A 21,457-nucleotide genomic window follows, 5' to 3' on the forward strand; every position below is an offset into this window, starting at 1 on the left:
CGACCCCTTTTTCCCCCGTGGACCCTGCAGGCTCCAATACAGCTCAAACGTGTCTTCAACAAATCATTCTCAGAAAGACCCCCTATTATTCTTCCCCTCCCCCTTTTTAAAACCATCCAAAATGTATCTATTGTCCACAGGTGTGCTCACCCAACATGTCACTCCTTCCATGTTTGTCGCTATGGGTGACGTCACACAGCGTCCATTCAATATGAATCATTACAGTATTATAGCCTACGCGTTGGTAGCCATTAAAGAAAACGTATTAGTTTCATATTTATGTTTAAATAGACCTATTATAATGATTTTATTATTATTATTATTATTTCATCTATTTGATTATGAAAAGTGAACAGCATGAGTAAGATAGGATACATCATAAGATGCGCAATATATCGGGAGACATGGAGTGGGTCAGACATGATTTTGACCACTTCATTAAGTCTTGTTTTGTAGAAAGTCTTTCTTTAAAGTGAATTTCGTTTTGTAAAAAAAATTTATCTTAATTTTAATCAGTGTTTCATCTACCAATTGCCTGGATTTAATAAATAAGAAGCAAATATAATCATGCATGGAGGCGCCGGCGCGATCACTTGCACATGAACTGGAGCGCGTATAGGCTGCTTGCTTCACAGACATGAGAAATATATCTATAGAAAGCTTGAAATGTCTACTTTTAAACGAAATAATTCAAAACGAAAAAAGGGCACTCTCTGATTATGTAATCCGAATGAGAGTATTCTCTCTCTAAGCGCGTCCATTATGCGGAGATGATGAGAGTCAGCAATGTCAATTTCATCTTCTCAGCCGAGACTGATTCAGAAAACATTAGTTTATTAATAAACAACTAAAATGTCTCCTTGCTGTTTTTTGTCACATTCATTATCATTATTTTTGCCGGTTCTTTATGGCAAACTTTATGCGTGCGCTTGAGTGCTATATGCTAGCAATTACTTAAACGCTCATTATTATGGTTTATTCTCTCCAGTATTTAAGAAATAAAATTAATATAAATATTATTAGTCAATGGCTTAAATGAACAATTAGTCGAACGTTATTTCACATATTTTCGATGTTTGCCTTACAGACATGAGAAATATGTGCAGTGAAAGCTTGAAATGTCTACTTTTAAATGAACCAATTCATATCGAAATCAAATATGCAACTGTCTGATTATGTAATCCATATATGAAAGTTGCATTTCTCTGTAAAGGCGCATCCACTGTTCTGTGCAGTCAACGTCCTCAACTTCATCTTTACAGCCGACACTGACTCAGAAAACATTAATAAAAAATTAAAATGTCTATTTTTTCCCTACACATTCATAATCATTAGGCTACTTTTGCTGGTGCTTTAGCGCGCAGACTAAATTAGTAGTAGTATTGTGTATTTCCCTCATCTAAAATGTAAAGATTGATATATTTTTTTCTGACGTCTGGACTATATTTTCAGGTGTTTTGAAAAATATAAACAGATGATTCAATATATTAGTAATGAATAGGCTTCATATGAGAATTAATATTTCAAGTTCAGATTTCAAATGTCAAGCCCATAACGGTGGAATTGCGCAAACAAGTTTATTTATTTATTTGCTAGTAGGTATTTTAATATCAGAAACATGAATAAACCTTATATGACTGTAAACACTGAACAGTTGTGATCTTTGGTTGAGATAAATGATAAATGAGCGCATGGCAGCCTTTGAATCAGCGCAAGCCTACAGCGAACGAATTTAGCAGCTGTTGAAATTTGTATATCAATACATATATATTAATGTTTGTCTTTTTTAGGCTGCAGTGCATTTAAATTTAATTTGTGGTAATAAATCTGAGAGGGCACGTGCCTCCTCGGTTTGACTATATATAACAGTGACCTTATATAACCTTATATAACATAACTGTTGCGTTTTTATTATTGTTGATTTATGACTACAGCTCTAACGTTACTTACATTTCAAAATGTAAGTAATTGTCTGTGCTATAGACAGCAGATATGCTGGCAAGAAGCAAGTTTCACATATCTTGTACTCCAGATTGTAATGCTACAGGACACCCCTGCACGTCACGCCCTCTCCCTCTCCTTATTGCGTGCAGCACTCAAGAATACTGCACTCTGCACTGACACTCTGTGCATGCATGTTAGGGAACGGTCCACAAACTTCGGTAAGTCCAAGGATTTTTTTGTCTGGATTTTTAATTATTATCCATTTTAAACTGTTTCTGTTATGTATCATTTCTCTTTGGAGAGTGAGATTCATTTAATAATTCCATGTAAACATTCATTCACTGTTATTTCTTGAAAAACAGTTTATATATACAAGTACAAAATATTAAATTTGAAAATATTAAGTTGTAAATGTTAGTTCCATTACTGAATGTAAGTATGCTTATATGATCATTAGTTCAAAGCAAAAAAACAAAGAATACTTTGCAAAAACTTATCCACAAAAAAGCAGGCTCACTGTTCTGCATGCTGATGTACTTTTAATAACTCATAATAAACTGAATGCTTACAGAGAGGTAAATAGAAAAGGGCCATGGAGGAGACTAGAGATGGAGGCATTGCTGATGGGGAAGCTATGGAGCCTGAGGCTCAGAAAGGGAGCACAGAAAGCATACCCGAGGTCAGGGAGAAATGGGCCAACAAGACTGAGTTCCTGCTTTCCATGGCTGGGGAGATTATCGGCCTGGGGAACGTGTGGCGCTTCCCTTACCTGTGCTACAAAAATGGAGGCGGTAAGAGAAAGTTTGTGGTAGAGTGAAGGTTGTGAAGTAGGGCTGTTGAAGAAGTGTATCATGGAAATAAAAAGAGGCGTTTTGAAAGCCTGCACCATGAGATGGATATGACCTTTAAATTCCAGCACATCAGAGCTGAAGCCCATGCTTCATAAGATAATCAATAGACCTCTGTGTTCTTCAGCAATGCTCAGAACGAATTTTTGTTACACATCATGGACTGTTCCCCCCGAGCACATGCTGATACGACCCCATACCCCTTTTTTGGTTTATTTTTATTTTTTGCTTTTTATTGGTGCTTACAAACATCACTATTACAGTGTTTAAACCCAATATTCTTACTCAATAAATTAAACATTTGTGCTATGAATATTATTATTATATTTGTATATTCATACATATATTTTAGCCACCTAGATTGCAGCTCTGCACACTCTGGGCTTCTCTCAACTAATTAATAAAAAGAAACAATCAACAAAAAAATAAATACAATTTAACAGTATTCTTATTAATAAAAACAATTGTGTAAATAAGTAGGCAAAAGTGATATTAGTTAAAAAAACTAATCTAATGTTTTTTAAGATCTTGATAAACAAATGATGTCAAAGTTAATGAGTTTTCTTCCATTTACCCTTAAGCTCCTTATTCACATGTGATCCAGAGAAGCTACAGTTTGGTGAACATTGTATATTTGATGACATTTGGGATGTTCTGTTACAACCATTAAAGATAATGGCAACAAGACTTTTGAGCCTATTTAGGGCAAATAACTAACTCATTTTTGTCTCTCCAGGTGTTTTCTTCATTCCTTATTTCATCTTTCTCTTCTTTTGTGGAATCCCAGTATTCTTCCTTGAGACAGCGTTAGGTCAATACACCAGTGAAGGGGGCATCACTGCTTGGAGAAAAATCTGCCCCATGTTTGAAGGTGACTTATGCTTCCATAAATGGATCTACAAAATAAAGTACATGTCTTTAAAGGGTTAGTTTACCCCAAAATGAAAATTCTGTCATTAATTACTCACCCTCATGTCGTTCCACACCCGTAAGTCTTTTGTTCATCTTCGGAACACAAATGAAGATCTTTTTGATGACAGAATGCTGTCAGATTTCATTACTTTGACTGCCTTTGCAACTACCACTTTGATGCTTCAAAGAGATCGGAAAACTAATCCATATGAATCGAGCGGTTTAGTCCAAATTTTCTGAAGAAAATCAATGGCTTGTTATGATCTGGCTTGGCAAACCTCTTCCAGAAGCTCAGACATGCTGCGTAACACATAAGAATGAACCTCATTGGTTACACAGCACGTTTGAGCTTCCGGAAGAGGTTTGTTCTTGTGCGTTATTCAGGTTCGGTTGAGCTTCTGCTTATGTTCGCTGATCAGTGTTTACATGCGAGTAAAAGCCTAAATGAAATCGACAAATTGGAAGTTACAAATGCAGTCAATGGAGGGAAATCTGACAGCATTCTGTCATCAAAAAGATCTTCATTTGTGTTCTGAAGATGAACAAAAGTCTTACGGGTGTGGAACGACATGAGGATGAGTAATTAATGACAGAATTTTCATTTTGGGTTAAACTAATCATTACTTCCAGGAATTAAAGGATTAGTTCACTTTCAAATGAAAATTACCCCAAGCTTTACTCACCCTCAAGCCATCATGACTTTCTTCTTTCTGATGAACACAATCGGAGATATATTAATAAATATTCTGACGCATTCAAGCTTTATAATGGCAGTGAGAGGTACCAACGAGTATGAAGCTGAAGAAAGGCCTCCATCCACATCCATCCATCATAAACGTGTACTCCACATGGCTCTGGGGGGGCCTTAATAAAGGCCTTCTTAAGCGAAGCGATGCGTTTGTGAAAAAAAAAAACAAAAATCCATATTTAATAAGTTATGAAGTAAAATATCTAGCTTCCGCCAGACCTCCTTCTGTATTCAACTTACAAAGAAAATGTAAAACTCTCGCAGTTCAAAAAGCTTATGCTACGTCCTATCCGTTCTCTATTCAACTTACGGAAAAAGCTTAACTGATGCAACGGCAGTTAAATTTTTTTTCCATAAGTTGAATACAGAAGGCGGTTAAATATGGATTTTTTTTTTTTTTTTTTTTTTTTTTTTTTACATAAACACATCGCTTCGCTTCAGAAGGCCTTTATTAACCCCCCGGAGCCGTATGGAGTACATTTATGATAGATGGATGTGGATGGAAGCACTTTCCTCAGCTACATACTCGTTGGTCCCGCTCACTGCTATTATAAAGCTTGGATGCGTCAGGATATTTATTGATATATCTCCGATTGTGTTCATCAGAAAGAAGAAAGTCATATACACCTAAGATGGCTTGAGGGTGAGTAAAGCTTGGGGTAATTTTCATTTGAAAGTGAACTAATAATTTAAATGAAGTTAATTTATGGTGAAGAGTGTGTATTATTTTGCACATGTGGATTTTCTCACACAAACTAGTTTTTGTTCACAGGTGTAGGTGTTGCGTCCCAAGTTATAGTGATTTATCTAAATATATATTACATTGTGGTCCTGGCCTGGGCTCTGTTTTATCTATTCAACTGTTTCTGGAGCACTCTACCTTGGACTTCCTGTGACAACTATTGGAACACAGGTGTGGTTCATTGTATTATGTAATGCATTTATAAACTCTATTCATGTGGGCTTAAGACATTTGAATAACTGTCAAGCAGTTTCAGGCTTGCCCAATGGCACACAAATATTTCAGCTTTGAATACAACAATATCAACTGCTTTTTGCTTCATGCTGCAGAATTTTCAAACTTTTGGTTTGTAGCTCGTCCCGCACAGTTTGTGCTCTCATGAATGATACTTCACATTGTGTGGTTCGTTGAGGAAAATTAGCACTTTTCTAAATTTGTGTGTGTGTGTGTATATATATATATATATAAAGATGCAATTATGTAATAATTATGTAATACATTTAAATTTAAACAATTATGTAATAAATGTGCAATTATGAAATAAGTCACATTGTAAGACAAAGTCACATTTCAAGAAATAAAGTCACAACTATGAGAAATAATGTTTCAATCATGAGAAATAAAGTCACAATTACAAGAAATAGTCACAATTATGTGAAAGTTGTAATTGTGAGATAAAAAGTTGCAATTGCAAAAAATAAAGTCACATTGTAAGATGAAGTTGCAGTTGTGAGACTTGAAGTCACATTGTAAGATAAAGTTTTCAATTACAAGAAATAGTTAAAATAGTTAAAGTTACAACTATGAGAAATAATGTTGCAATTACAAGAAAGTGTCGCAATTACAAGAAAAAATTCACAATCATAATAGTCACAGTTACATGAAATAAAGTTGTAATTGTGGGATAAAAAATGCAATTACAAAAAAATAAAGTCTTAATGAAAAATAGTTACAATTACAAGAAATAGTCACAATTTCGAGAAGTAAAATTGCAATTGTCAGACATATTGTCACAATTACAAGAAATAAAATTGCAATGAGTAATGAAGTTGCTATTATGAGAAATACATTTACAGTTGAGATATAAAGTCACAGTTACAAGAAATAAAGTTACAATTACAAGAACTAAAGCCGCAGTTATGTGAAATAAAGTTACAATTCTGTGGTATAAAATCGTAATTACAAGAAATAAAGAAATCACGGTTTCACTTTATTTTGATGGTCCCTTTAACACATTCTGTTGACTATAAGTAATGTTGCACCTACAAGTCTACTAACTCTCATTAGAGTGTTAATAGAGTATTAGTAGACTGGTAGGGTTAGGGTTAGAAAAAGTTGACATGTATTGCAAATTTACTTATAGCATGTATGTTGGGGAACCATCACAATACAGAGTTAGCAGATATTAAGCAGACAGTTTACTAATACTCTAATAACAGTTAGTTGACTTGTAGTTGCAAAGTTACTTATAGTCAACAGAATGTTCAGAAGGGACCATCAAAATAAAGTGTTACTGAAATCACAATTACTTATTACTGATTTATTACAATTACATATTACTGACCCATATAAATTTAGAGTAAATTTTGATCTCCCATTTTATCAACAGTGAACTGCCAAAATATAAGTGCTACATACACAGGTGTGCACAGACCTGATGCTGACTGGTCATTCCTGTACAATAAGACGGATCAATTTGGTGACAACTACAGCATGAGGTAACCTCACTTAACAACAGAGTACAAAATAAAACCTTGCACTGCCTGTTGTTCTCCCAGATGTTTGCATGGTCATGGAAGATGTTCTTTGGATTCAGGCTTTAGATGACTGAAAACACACTTGTAGTTAATACTCCCTAAACAAAGTCCCTTTTGTAATGCATTTAGAAAGAATTATTTATTCTTTGTTTGGACTTGCCTAACAGGTAAATGAAAAGAACCCACAGATAGATCCAGGTGTATTTGAATATGGCCTAGAGAGTTTTAACATTTCACTGAAACCAATATTGTATGTTTTGTACTTGATAATATAAAGCTCTTTGTGTTTTTCTGTTAATGCGCTGCTGAAAGAAAATAGCTTAAAATTTGGAGACCAACTAGATCATCCTAAACCAGTAAATAACAGAAAACCAAATTAGGCTGGGTTAAGATGTTTTTGTCAGCAGAGGGTTTTTTAAAATAGAAATATTTTTTAGTGTAGATAACTTATCTTAATTCAGAAACAGAAACAGTTGTTTTTGTTTGAAAAGACTGCCCTTGAAAAACTTTGGTGAACTCAACTCTCTTTATGTCTTTCTTTCATCAGTTTCCAAAATGAATCCGAATGGCCACCTTTTAAAGTGACCTCCTCCGAACAAGAGTACTGGCTGTAAGATAAATAATTTCCTACCTAAACATTTCAAATACTGTATATGCATTACTGCCACAAATTTCTTTGGCTCTCAGCAACCTATATCTATCTTTGGGATTTATGCATTTAATTGTAAGCTATTATTTAAACATTACTTAATGAAATTAATATCCTACATTCATAGTACATAATAATATACTACATATTTTTTGTAATGATATTGTATCTTTTTAAGGAGGAAATTATTATTTAATTATTTTTATTATGAAACCTATATAATCATTTTGTTATTTTTTATTTTATTTTATTTTTTAACAAAACCAAAAATAAAATAAAAATAACATTATACAATTATTTATATTTATTACCAGTTTCAGGTAGCAATAACTCCTTATGGAAATAACTACATATTTTTCATTTTAACAATGTGAAACTTGCTTTAGTGTCAGTCAGTTACTTTTGAAACTTTTTGGTAATGTCAGAAAATTCACATAATTTACTGTTAGTTCTCTCCCAAGTCCTGGACTATGAGAGAGATAACCCCTACCCTTATAAAGGGTGGGAAAAAATGAAAAACATCTAACATCTGTGAGACAAAGACATTTAGTGTTTCATCATGCAGACACGGGATATTGAGAAATCTGGGCTGAAGCACAGAGCCAGAGAACTCAATGAAAACAACATGTTTATAGTTTGTGCAGTTTCCTAAACTAACCCCCACAAAACTAAATCACGGGAAAGATACATCTATATCTAGCAGATTTGTATTTAATGCCCTAGGTTTATCCTAAAACTAGAAATCTAAAACTTTGAGTCTTGACATGCATGGAAATAAAATGAAAATGTTTTGTTTATAATCTGTGTGTGTGTATCTGTGTACCCTCAGCCATCGTATGTTGCGGATGACAGACAGTGGTGGTTTGGGGAGCGTAAATGCTGATCTTGCCATGTGTCTTCTGTTGGCTTGGGTCATCTGTTATTTCTGCATTTTTAAAGGAGTAAAGACCACAGGCAAGGTCAGCTGATGCTCATGTGTGTCCAACTGTTTGCTAATGAAATAATCAAGAAAAAACATTTAGAAAACATGTCATATTTTGTGCTCATCATAAACAAAAACTATGAAAAGCCATAGACTTACATTGAAGAAGCTGAAACTTATCTAGGGACCAAAAGCTATGGAGTGTTTTGAGCAACCATTCATAACACACTAGCAATCACTTAATCACTGATAACACACTTACAACCAAATAGTAGCATGCTAACAGTCATTCAAATCATTTTAGCAACAGCATAGCAACCACTCAAACCACCCAATGATGTATACTATAGTATCAAACTAAAAACAGCCCAAAATACCTCAACAACCACATAAAAACACCCTAGAAACCCCTCAGAACAACCTACAGTAGCAACCACATAGCAGCATGCTATAAAAAAAAAAAAAAAAAAAACAGAACACCTTAGCAAACAACTCGCAACCACCTAATACAGTGGGTACGGAAAGTATTCAGACCCCCTTAAATTTTTCACTCTTTGTTATATTGCAGCCATTTGCTAAAATCATTTAAGTTCATTTTTTTCCTCATTAATGTGCACACAGCACCCCATATTGACAGAAAAACACAGAATTGTTGACATTTTTGCAGATTTATTAAAAAAGAAAAACTGAAATATCACATGGTCCTAAGTATTCAGACCCTTTGCTCAGTATTTAGTAGAAGCACCCTTTTGATCTAATACAGTCATGAGTCTTTTTGGGAAAGATGCAACAAGTTTTTCACACCTGGATTTGGGGATCCTCTGCCATTCCTCCTTGCAGATCCTCTCCAGTTCTGTCAGGTTGGATGGTAAACGTTGGTGGACAGCCATTTTTAGGTCTCTCCAGAGATGCTCAATTGGGTTTAAGTCAGGGCTCTGGCTGGGCCATTCAAGAACAGTCACGGAGTTGTTGTGAAGCCACTCCTTCGTTATTTTAGCTGTGTGCTTAGGGTCATTGTCTTGTTGGAAGGTAAACCTTCGGCCCAGTCTGAGGTCCTGAGCACTCTGGAGAAGGTTTTCGTCCAGGATATCCCTGTACTTGGCCGCATTCATCGTTCCCTCGATTGCAACCAGTCGTCCTGTCCCTGCAGCTGAAAAACACCCCCACAGCATGATGCTGCCACCACCATGTTTCACTGTTGGGACTGTATTGGACAGGTGATGAGCAGTGCCTGGTTTTCTCCACACATACCGCTTAGAATTAAGGCCAAAATGTTCTATCTTGGTCTCATCAGACCAGAGAATCTTATTTCTCACCATCTTGGAGTCCTTCAGGTGTTTTTTTTAGCAAACTCCATGCGGGCTTTCATGTGTCTTGCACTGAGGAGAGGCTTCCGTAGGGCCACTCTGCCATAAAGCCCCGACTGGTGGAGGGCTGCAGTGATGGTTGACTTTCTATAACTTTCTCCCATCTCCCGACTGCATCTCTGGAGCTCAACCACAGTGATCTTTGGGTTCTTCTTTACCTCTCTCACCAAGGCTCTTCTCCCCCGATAGCTCAGTTTGGCCGGACGGCCAGCTCTAGGAAGGGTTCTGGTCGTCCCAAACGTCTTCCATTTAAGGATTATGGAGGCCACTGTGCTCTTAGGAACCTTAAGTGCAGCAGAATTTTTTTTGTAACCTTGGGCAGATCTGTGCCTTGCCACAATTCTGTCTCTGAGCTCTTCAGGCAGTTCCTTTGACCTCATGATTCTCATTTGCTCTGACATGCACTGTGAGCTGTGAGGTCTTATATAGACAGGTGTGTGGCTTTCCTAATCAAGTCCAATCAGTATAATCAAACACAGCTGGACTCAAATGAAGGTGTAGAACCATCTCAAGGATGATCAGAAGAAATGGACAGCACCTGAGTTAAATATATGAGTGTCACAGCAAAGGGTCTGAATACTTAGGACCATGTGATATTTCAGTTTTTCTTTTTTAATAAATCTGCAAAAATGTCAACAATTCTGTGTTTTTCTGTCAATATGGGGTGCTGTGTGTACATTAATGAGAAAAAAAAATGAACTTAAATGATTTTAGCAAATGGCTGCAATATAACAAAGAGTGAAAAATTTAAGGGGGTCTGAATACTTTCCGTACCCACTGTATCTTAGAATGCACATACTGAAACAACATTCTAGATAGCAGATAGATATTTCCAAGATGTCTTTTAAAGAGTGTGTTTCATCTGGAAAGCCTCTGTTGTGGACAAACATCTGATAAAAATCACAAGTAAGCTGTTTTACATACATTTTAAATCATAAACATTTTCTAAATTACCAATAACATCTGACAGGAAATGTTTTAGAGATGTATTGCAGATTGCACTCTGAAAAATACATTTTCACAGCATGTCTCTGCAATGTAGGTGTGCTATCAGGTTAAAACCTCAGTATAAACTCAGTATACCTTAGAAATGGCAAAGCAATGTATTGGCAATCACCCACAAAGGCAGCCTCAAGCTGCAACAACGGCCGTGCCCAGTGTAGACACGGTGTTAGATTCATAGCTGATCTTTAAATGAATTTAGCACTGCAGAAAGATCACTAGAAGATCATACAATGAGATTAGAGTATTATAGAAAAGTCTCTTAATTAACTTGATATGTGTGTCAATGTTTCATAGGTTGTGTACTTCACTGCTACATTCCCCTACTTAATGCTGTTCATCCTTTGCATCAGAGGAGTGACTCTGCCAGGGGCTGCAACTGGGATTTCTTATTACCTGTATCCTGACATCAGTAAACTCTCCAGTCCTGATGTAAGTGGATCACAATTTCTGCATCCCAATTCACATGCTATCCACCCTAAATAGTATCTGAGATTAGAATTAGTATATGTCCCATACTATGATATGTTGAAATTAGTATCCCAAAGACACCCGGATGGTTTTCGAAGTGCAGATCCATGCACACTCTAATGCAGGACTTGGCAACTCCATTTTCCTTCAGAGTTTAGCTCCAACCCTGATCAAACTCACCTGTCTGTAGCTTTCTTGTAATCCTGAAGACCTTGCTTAACTTGTTCAGGTATGTTTGATTAGAGTTGGAGCTAAGCTCTTCAGGAAAATTGGTTTTGAGGGCCAGAGTTGCCCACCCCTGCTCTAACTTGAAGCAAGCTGGTCTCAACTACAACACTGATTGATACATTTGGCCATTAACTATTAAATGCATCTTTATGCAAAATAAACAGGAACAGAATTCTGTGCATAAAAGACCCACAACTGGCAGATCAATGTGTCATCATCTTTATTTGGTAGGAAGAAATTTGTTGAGTAGTGTAAATGAAATGAGGAGTCTGTATGAAGATGTTTATTGTGACAAGATGACTGACAGCTGGATGGACGTAGCTATGCGACAAAGCGCTCCCAATTTTATGACGTGTAGTATGTCCCAAAACTTGCCTACTCTTGCCTTTTCTTCTGCTACACACAATTTCAATGCACATTGGAAAAATGTGGCTGAGGCGGCATTTCTGCAAAATTATATTGCATTGGTTCTTGCACATTTCACAGCACTTTCAAAATTAAATGTCCAGTAAGTGGCGCTAAAATTGCATTCTCTTTGGAGCTAAACTCTACCTAGGAAGCTGATTGAGATGCAGCCCTAACTTCTTGCAGAGTTTGATTTCAACACACCTGTCCTGTAACCCTGTTTAGTGCTCCTGAAGATCTTAATTGGCGGCTTCAGGTGTGTTTAATTAGGGTTGGAGCTGAACTTTGCATGAAGGTAGATCTCCAGGAAGAGGATTGAGCACCCTACTATACGTCATACTGCCAGACCAGTGTTTCCCCACACTGTTCCTGGAGGCAACTCAACAATACACAATTTTGGACATCTCCCTTATCTGACACATTCATTTCAGCTCTTGAGCTGTGTTCGAAGTCACCCCATACCCTCATTCACTATTCCCTACATTATTCCACTAATATAGTCCACTTGAAGGAGTGAAGTGTTTATACACTGAACAAAATTATAAACGCAACACTTTTGGTTTTGCCCCCATTTTTCATGAGCTGAACTCAAAGATCTAAGACTTTTTCTATGTACACAAAAGGCCTATTTCTCTCAAATATTGTTCACAAATCTGTCTAAATCTGTGTTAGTGAGCATTTCTCCTTTGCCGAGATATCCATCCATCTCACAGGTGTGGCATATCAAGATGCTGATTAGACAGCATGATTATTGCACAGGTGTGCCTTAGGCTGGCCACAATAAAAGGCCACTCTAAAATGTGCAGTTTTATCACACAGCACAATGCCACAGATGTCGCAAGTTTTGAGGGAGCGTGCAATTGGCATGCTGACTGCAGGAATGTCCACCAGAGCTGTTGTCCGTGAATTGAATGTTCATTTCTCTACCATAAGTCGTCTCCAAAGGCGTTTCAGAGAATTTGGCAGTACATCCAACTGGCCTCACAACCGCAGACCTCGTGTAACCACACCAGCCCAAGACCTCCACATCCAGCATCTTCACCTCCAAGATCTTCTGAGACCAGCCACCAGCCATGGGGTTATGATATGGGCAGGCGTATATTATGGACAACGAACACAAGTGCATTGTATTGATGGCATTTTGAATGCACAGAGATACCGTGACAAGATCCTGAGGCCCACTGTTGTGCCATTCATCCACGACTATCACCTCATGTTGCAGCATGATAATGCACGGCCCCATGTTGCAAGGATCTGTACACAATTCCTGGAAGCTGAAAACATCCCAGTTCTTGCATGGCAAGCATACTCACCGGACATGTCACCCATTGAGCATGTTTGGGATGCTCTGGATCAGCGTATACAACAGCGTGTTCCAGTTCCTGCCAATATCCAGCAACTTCGCACAGCCATTAGCCGCTTTTTCCACTGTCAGGCCAGTGCGAGCCGGGGCTTTCAACGTGCCAGGCTAGGCTAATAGTCCCGGACTTGTAGCACCGAGCCCAAAATCACACTGCATTTTCACTGTCGTAAACACAAACCGTGTGCCACACAAAACACAACACATGCGGACAGAAGTACACACGGCTCAAGCGTACTCAAAACTGTACACTTACACAATGACACCAGAGAGCACAGAGCGAACTCGGAACTGTAAACACTCCTATTGTCACTGTGACAATAGGTCAGAGCTCTGTCACCAAACCAAGAATAAACTGACCAAAGTGACAGAACTCTGACACAAAAGTGAAATTGTATAGATAAATTTGTCATATGCAGTCATGTGCCTTTCATGGAACAGTACACTGCTATGTTGACTTGTAAGACAGTGAATATTTCATTGATGTATCATGTGTAGAAAAGTCCAAATGTGTAAATCTGGCCCATGAGGGTGGTTTGGTTGGATCAGAATCCATGGAATTCATTCAGTGCAAATGACCTATTAATGGTTTTAAGAACTTCTTGACTGTGATGATTTTATAATGGTTTCAAACAGGGAGGTTTAATTCTGTGAGCCTCAGGCAAAGTCTGTATACAGAACTAGAAGGGAAAACAGATGCGCATGAGACCAAAATATGTAACTTTGTTTTCTGAAAGAGTTTCTACAGTAGTAACAGATTTACAGTAGTAATTCTTTTCTCAATGCAAGTGACAACATTATTATTATGAATAATTATTATCTTAGAGAGGGATTTTCTTTGCTTTCACCGCAACACAAAATAAAGTTTGATGAGAAAATGAAGCAAAAAAGCGATGGAATGCGTGGGAGGTGTGCTTTTGGTTGTGGAGGGGAGCCATGTTTGTCTCGTGGGGTTTGTCCTGGATATGCAGTACAGTAGGGAGGTGTAAAAGAATATGTTTGTTGAATTTAGACTGAAGGCATTTGGAAAAGTGAAGTAGGGAAGCAGCAGACAACAAATATTGGATTGTGGGTTATGTAACAGTCAAAGAGTTGTTTTAGGTTGTCCTCCATTCAGTATTACTTCTGCCACTCGCAACAGTTATGCCTGGTGGACAATGGAAATGAAGAAGCAGAGTCCATGCTCATTTTTGAGTGTAAAATGAATTTTTGTTCATTCTATTTAATGTTTTAGCAGTTGGGCACAAATATTAATTTTAGGAATAAGAATAGGATTAGAACACACACACAAAAGAATAATGAAAAGATTATCAAGTATATAACCATTCTTTACATTGTTTCAAAAATAATAATTACAATAATATAGTTGTCAGGGGTACATCCCAGGAATGATGATGCATGACGCAGAATGAATGATGAAATAGACTTTAGTAAAACACAAAGGGTAATAACACTACACATAAACCATAAACGTTAGTGCGGAACAAAAAACTAAGGGCTTAAATACACAAGGGAAGATCATTAACAGAACAGGGAACAGGTGAGACAGAAACCATGACAACTAATAATTAACTAGAACACAGGCAAAACAAAGACAAAGAAAACCATGACTAGAAATTAAACAATAGCTCAATAAAACTAACAAAGACATGACTGTGACAATAGCAAGAATAAGAACACTTTATTTTACAGTATATTTGTTACAAGTTATGGTAACACTTTACAATATGGGTGCACTAATACTGTATGCATTAATTCATGTTTAACTAATGCACAGATAATCACATGTTAATGTATGACTCATGAAGAACTAAACCATTAATGAATGATTCCTGCATCAGCAACTAATAAAGAGTCTATATGCTTAATAGATTAAGTAATATATGAATTGCTAATAATTAAATGTCATAATGTATTGATTCTTTAATAACATAGTATTAACTAATAGTGTAAATTAACGTGTTAATTACCACAATTGCTCAAAGCCATGTACTTCAACTTCCAGTTGTCTAGTTTAATTAATCATTAGCTAATGATTTGCAAAGGTATCATTATGTTATGATTTTACTTGTTGAGGCACATGACTAGTAACTAATTGTTTAGTAATATGTCATTATGGTTATGGGTTTTGACATCCCCTGTAAAGGTCTGTGGGGCAGTTGCACATGCAGTGAATGTAATGTCAGGGAATGCGTTTGAAGGATGGGTAAGTTGGACTGCACACAAATATCAGCACACCAGAATCTGAACTACTGACAGCTGTTAGACCAGATTTAAAATGGACGCAACCATTATCGTAGCTTGCTGCATCAGCTGTCTACACTGGATATGACAGACCATTGCAAGTCCATTTGTCCTTTGTAACAGAAGTAGCGCAAGAGCTTGGAGTACATCAAAAATAGAATGTAGCATCAGTTTTCTGTCAGGGTGTTTTGTCGTGTAGCATCGCGCCACATCCAGTGATTATAATGGGTACTATTGACTTTGTACAGTCTAGACCAGGGGCAGTTTCTTCTTTAGGGCGATAGAGTGACACACCAACAAAGTGTGAAAGGGACGGATTTTTTCAATCACATTCTACCACAGAGTTATGCTAGCTGTCACTGTTCTATACTGTTTATTCTGCCTCTGGATATATAGTCCAGTCAGCATCAAGTCACGTTCTGTGAAGTATCACCCCTTTTTGGGCCCAGAGTGTTCTTATAGACCTCCATACTAATACGTTTTTTCTTTTTTTTTTTTTTTTTCAAACTGCAGGCACTGCAATATAATCTCTTTGGGTTCCGGGAGGGCTAGCACTAACGTGCTTTTGTCATTATACGTAACCTTAACTTGTGCAGCGATTGATGGGAACAAACATATCTCTATTAATAATCTTTAAACTGAAGTTACATCCATTACTTTCCAAATATTTCCATTTTGCTGTTAGGAGTGGACGAGACTTCTGCAAGCACTAACTTCTGCGAAGGAGCGCGCCAAACAGACGGAGTGCAATAGAATAGGAGCGCAATAATTCTGACTAAAATATACTTTTGCTAAAATATTTGTTGTTGAATATTTGTTGTTGTTGCCATATGTAGAATTTTAAACCTACAAGTAAGTGTATTTTTTATCATAGCAGTAACTGTATATTATTAGTATATTAGAATATTAGTGCACTGGTTTTGTAAAGTGTTGTATAGTCAAGGCTACGGTTTTCCCAGTAGTAACGTATGGCTGTGAGAGTTAGATCATAAGGAAGGCTGAGCGTGGAAGAATTGATGCTTTTGAACTGTGGTGCTGGAGAAGACTTTTGAGAGTCCCTTGGACTGCAAGGAGATCAAATCAGTCAGTCCTAAAGGAAATCAACCCTGACTGTTCATTAGAAGGACAGGTACTGAAGCTAAAGCTCAAATACTTCGGCCACCTAATGAGAAGAGGGGACTCATTAGAAAAGACCTTGATGCTAGGATTGATTGAAGGCAAAAGGAGAAGGGGAAGGCAGAGGAGGAGATGGTTAGATAGCATCACAGAAGCAATACACATTAATTTGGGCAGACTCAAGGAGATTGTGGAAGACAGGGAGGCCTGGCATGCTGTACTTCATGGGGTCGCAAAGAGTCGGGCACGACTGGGTGACTAAACAACAACAATTGTAAAGTGTTACGAGAATATTTTGTTTAATATCTTTATTTCCACAAATTATTATCATTAACAACAACAACAACACCTAAAAATATGTATGTTCTAGTCCGTTTTTTGTTTGACCCAGTACACACATTTCATATCCATTTAGCAATTGTCCTCAATCAAAAAGTTCAGTGGTTTTTAGAACGGGGTGCCGCGCCCCCCTTCAAAGCTTTTTTTGGAAGAAGATCAGGGTAACACTTTACAATAAGGTTCATTAGTTACCTACATTAGTTAACATGAACTAATAATGAACTGCACTTATAGAGCATTTATTAACCTTTGTTAATGTTAATTTCAACATTTACTAATACATTATTAAAATCTTGTTAACATTAGTTAATGCACTGTGAACTAACATGAACAAACAATGAACAGCTGTATTTTCATTAACTAACATTAACGAAGATTGGTAAATACAGTAGCAAATGTATTGCTCATGGTTAGTTCATGTTAGTTAACACATTAACTAATGTTTAACTAATGAACCTTATTGTAAAGTGTTACCAAGATCAGGATACACCAGAATCACAGCCAGATTTCAGAGTTCTTCTACCTTCGAAATTACAGTCTCATCCCTGTTTTGGATCTCAAAGAGAACACAATGAGCATAAAGAAGGCATTAAAGATGATGTCTTCCTTTGAAACTTCATCCACTGGTGTCACTGTAGGACAGAATAATGTTATGAAAATGAATGATTAGTTAAAAACTTTTGAATATTTAGCAATATTTGCTGTTTTATTTTCCTTCTTTTTTTCCCCCTTGCCTCCTCAGAGACAATGCAGACACACTGGAAGTGTGTATAAATATATAGGCGGAGAGGGTATCGTGTATACAGTCTTGGAAAAGTTAATAAACACTAGCATTACGAAACTGAATTGGAGGATGTCAACCCTGTAACCCTGCTTATAGTAACCAGATGTGCAGCAGACTAGAGGCCCATTCAAGGAGTTCCTTGCTCAAACTGGTGCAAACAAAACTGGATATCTACAGTAAATGTCTGATGTAAATATCATAAAGAAATGTCTGGGTCAAATTTCACCCCAAAATCTAAATTAAAAACAATAAATTATATTTTGCGTACATAAAATTAAGCTTAATTACCAAGTACACAGCCCCTTCCACATTCTTATTACTATAATGGGGGGAAAAAAAAGAAAAAAAAAAGGAGCAAAAAAATCTCAGTCCAATTCTAAACATATCCTGACCCAAAATGTACCCTAACAATACTACTGCAAGGGCTTTTTCCCCTTTGTATTAGAATTATACAGTATATTTATTTCTTCTTTTGGTTTTGGGATTAAACTGGGAAGAAAAATCTTCCTGCTTGATTAATTTACTTAATTAAAATGAGCTAATGCAACATGGTTCTTGATAATTTCATCACAAACTTTATGTCACTGCATGCACATCCATTTAAATTTGAAAAAAAAGGATTGTCATGGGACTACACGACTCATTTTACTGAAATTGGGCAGTTCCCAGCACACTTTTAATAGAACTTGATGGGTAGAATAAATGTTTTGTGTTTTTGAGTGAGGGAAAAATGAGCTCTGGTATTGTTTATTGACACATATATAATTACATTGAGGTTACTTAAGTGCAGTTTAATTTCCATATATTATGTGTTACTTGGTTATAACTATAACTGTAGTGTTATTCGATATTACATTTAAAGTTTATAGATTTTAAATGTACTGAAGTGCAACTTCATTAAACACATGAAATACAAGTTTGAACAGAAATGACATTAAAGTATATTTTAGTCTATACCATAAATGTTTTTTTCAGTACATTTGGCAGCACATTTTAACCATATTTCAAAGACAACAGAATAATGAAATTGCAAGATGTTAGAACCAAGAACCAAGATGTTTATGTCTTTCTTTCTTCAGTCGAAAAGAAATTAATGTTTTTGAGGAAAACATTCCTGGCTTTTTCTCCATATAATGAACTTCAACAGGGTACAACAGGTTGAAGGTCCAAATTGCAGTTTCAATGCAGCTTCAAAGGGCTCTACAGGATCCCAGTTGAGGAATAAGGGTCTTAACTAACGAAATGATCATTATTTTCTAAAAAAAAAAAAAAATTATATACTTTTTAACCACAAATGGTCATCTTGCGTGGCGCATCGCAGAGCTAGTGCATTACGCAATCACGTTGGAAAAGTCACGCGTGACGTAGGCGGAAGTACCGAGCAACAAAGTAAATGTGCAAAGACTAAGTCAAACAGCCTTTACAAAAAAAGGTAAATCAACAATGTCGGACGATTTTGAAGCTGGAGGAGAAAATGAGATGATTTTCGCCCTACCGTGATACTTCAAGTATCTGAAAGCATACTGGTTACCTGATGGAGGGAACGGAGATGTTATGTCGACTGACAAATCGGGGACCCCAATCCCCTCTGAGTTTGAGAAAAATGGCCAATGGAATTGGCAAGTGGAATTTGCATGCCGAACCACTCAAATGTTTGACCCAAGTATAGCACATAGCGCCCAGGGGAATTTCACTGCACTTAACTGTGCACTGCGAAACCCGCTGAATGCACCCTCTCCACCAGAAAGGACGATCTCCATAGCACTCGTCTTTCTTTTGTTGCTTTGGTGATTGGAAAAGTGATCGCTGTGCAACTACTCAACTCCGAAGCAAAAATATGCATGAGTGGATGCGTGTCACCATCTTATATACCCGTATGTACAGGGGAGTGGCTCGCCAATTCCATTGCCTGTTTTTCTAAAACTCAGAGGTGATTGGGGCTCCCAAAAGTGAGACCCCATTTGTCAGTTGACATAACGTTGTAAATCTGTGACTGACAGATGGGGAACAGTACATTCAGTTCACACTATATTCTTTAAAGTGTATTATTTCCACAAAAATGACACTTTTAAAGTATGCTAAAGTGTACTACTTTTTCTACAAAGGGCAGCTAAATTGGAAGAAAAAAAATGTTGATTTGTGTGTAAATCATGTAAATTTGTTTGAACTTATGTTCTTCATGTCTTTTTCTGTAGGTATGGTGTGATGCAGGCACTCAGGTGTTTTTCTCATATGCTGTGTGTCAAGGAGTCCTCACAGCGCTGGCCAGTTATAACAAATACAACAATGACTGCTATAAGTCAGTAACCTTCTGCATTAATGTTCAGCACCCCACCCATTTTACTCCCTGATACATATAACAGTCATCATTTATCACTTTTCTGTATTCTGTGTTCCACAGGGACTGTATAGCACTCTGTCTTTTGAACAGCTGCACTAGCATCTTTGCTGGGTTTGTGGTCTTTTCTATTCTGGGGTTCATGGCCCATCAGCTAGATCTACCAATGGAAGATATTGTATCATCAGGTAGATATTGTTATTACGAGACTATATTAGCTGTCGAGATATAATACAGTATGTGTATGGAGCCCCTAATGGGACATGGTGATGGAAGAAAATGTGAAATGTGAGGAAAAATTTTATTTAAATGTTTTTGTGTTCATTTACAAAACGTTTGTGTTCTCTCAAAAGAAAAAAAATGTATTGTATTCCCCAGAGAAACTTGCCATTCTCTCACAAAACATTTGTGTTCCCTGAGAAACTTCACTTTATGGAGCCCCTAAAGGGACATGGTGATGAAAAAAAATATGAGCTGGGAAGAAGAAATATATGTCAATGTTTTTGCGTTCTCTCTCAAATGTTTTGCGTTCTTCTGAGAAACTTTGGCTTCACTCACAACACTTTTGAGTTCTTTGTGAGCGAACACAAAAGTTTCTTGGGGGAACACAAACGTTTCTCAGGGGAAGCAAAGGTTTTGCGAGTGAACAATATATATGTATATGTATATATATATATATATATGTATATATATATATATATATATGTATATATATATATATATATATATATATATATATATATATATATATATATCACCATGTCCCTTTAAGGACTCTGTACTGTTCACTCGCAAAAGTACTGAAATGTACATAATATTCTCACCTCATATCTTTTCCATCACAAAACTTTCAAATGTTTACAGTGCAATGGGGTGTATCAAAGGGCACAGTGACTTTTATGCCCCTATGCATATTTTGAGGAAAAAAAAAAAAAAGGGAAAAAAAGTATTTACTGATTGTAGTGGGAAAGACCTGCACAAATCTCAGATCTGAACCTCACTGAACACTGCAAGCGAGGCCCTGTAGTGTATTATGGTCTCTTGCTATGTTGCTGATGGCCACAAGAGAGCATCTCAGACCAACACTTGTGGCTTGTATAGTCTGAATATTATTTAAGACACAAAATATTGATGTCATTTATTAATAAAATTAGCTAAAAAAAAAAAAAAAAAAAATTAGATAAAAAATAAATCAATTGGAAAATTTGAATTTTTTTTTTTTTTTAATAATTTGATGATTTTTTTTTTTTTTTAAATAAAGCATGCATTAATAGTCAATGT

At 36.6% G+C, this 21,457-nt stretch overlaps 1 protein-coding gene across 3 annotated transcripts in view; it reads left to right on the plus strand.

Moving 5' to 3' along the window:
- LOC127511046 (sodium- and chloride-dependent GABA transporter 2-like) overlaps positions 1-21,457 on the plus strand; it is a 47,647-nt gene that overhangs the window by 17,693 nt on the left and 8,497 nt on the right. For all 3 annotated transcript variants that reach the window (XR_007929825.1, XM_051891374.1, XM_051891375.1), the window contains 10 exons: positions 2,033-2,162; positions 2,516-2,735; positions 3,529-3,663; positions 5,225-5,365; positions 6,804-6,912; positions 7,499-7,561; positions 8,430-8,559; positions 11,189-11,323; positions 20,034-20,137; positions 20,240-20,364. Coding sequence is in view for 2 of the 3 variants with exons in the window: in XM_051891374.1 (XP_051747334.1) it covers positions 2,537-2,735; positions 3,529-3,663; positions 5,225-5,365; positions 6,804-6,912; positions 7,499-7,561; positions 8,430-8,559; positions 11,189-11,323; positions 20,034-20,137; positions 20,240-20,364 (1,141 nt within the window). In the remaining variant the exon portion in view is untranslated. The remainder of the gene's footprint in view (positions 1-2,032; positions 2,163-2,515; positions 2,736-3,528; positions 3,664-5,224; positions 5,366-6,803; positions 6,913-7,498; positions 7,562-8,429; positions 8,560-11,188; positions 11,324-20,033; positions 20,138-20,239; positions 20,365-21,457) is intronic.

Source organism: Ctenopharyngodon idella, chromosome 4 (genome assembly GCF_019924925.1).
Source record: "Ctenopharyngodon idella isolate HZGC_01 chromosome 4, HZGC01, whole genome shotgun sequence".
Classification (NCBI taxonomy): domain Eukaryota; kingdom Metazoa; phylum Chordata; class Actinopteri; order Cypriniformes; family Xenocyprididae; genus Ctenopharyngodon; species Ctenopharyngodon idella.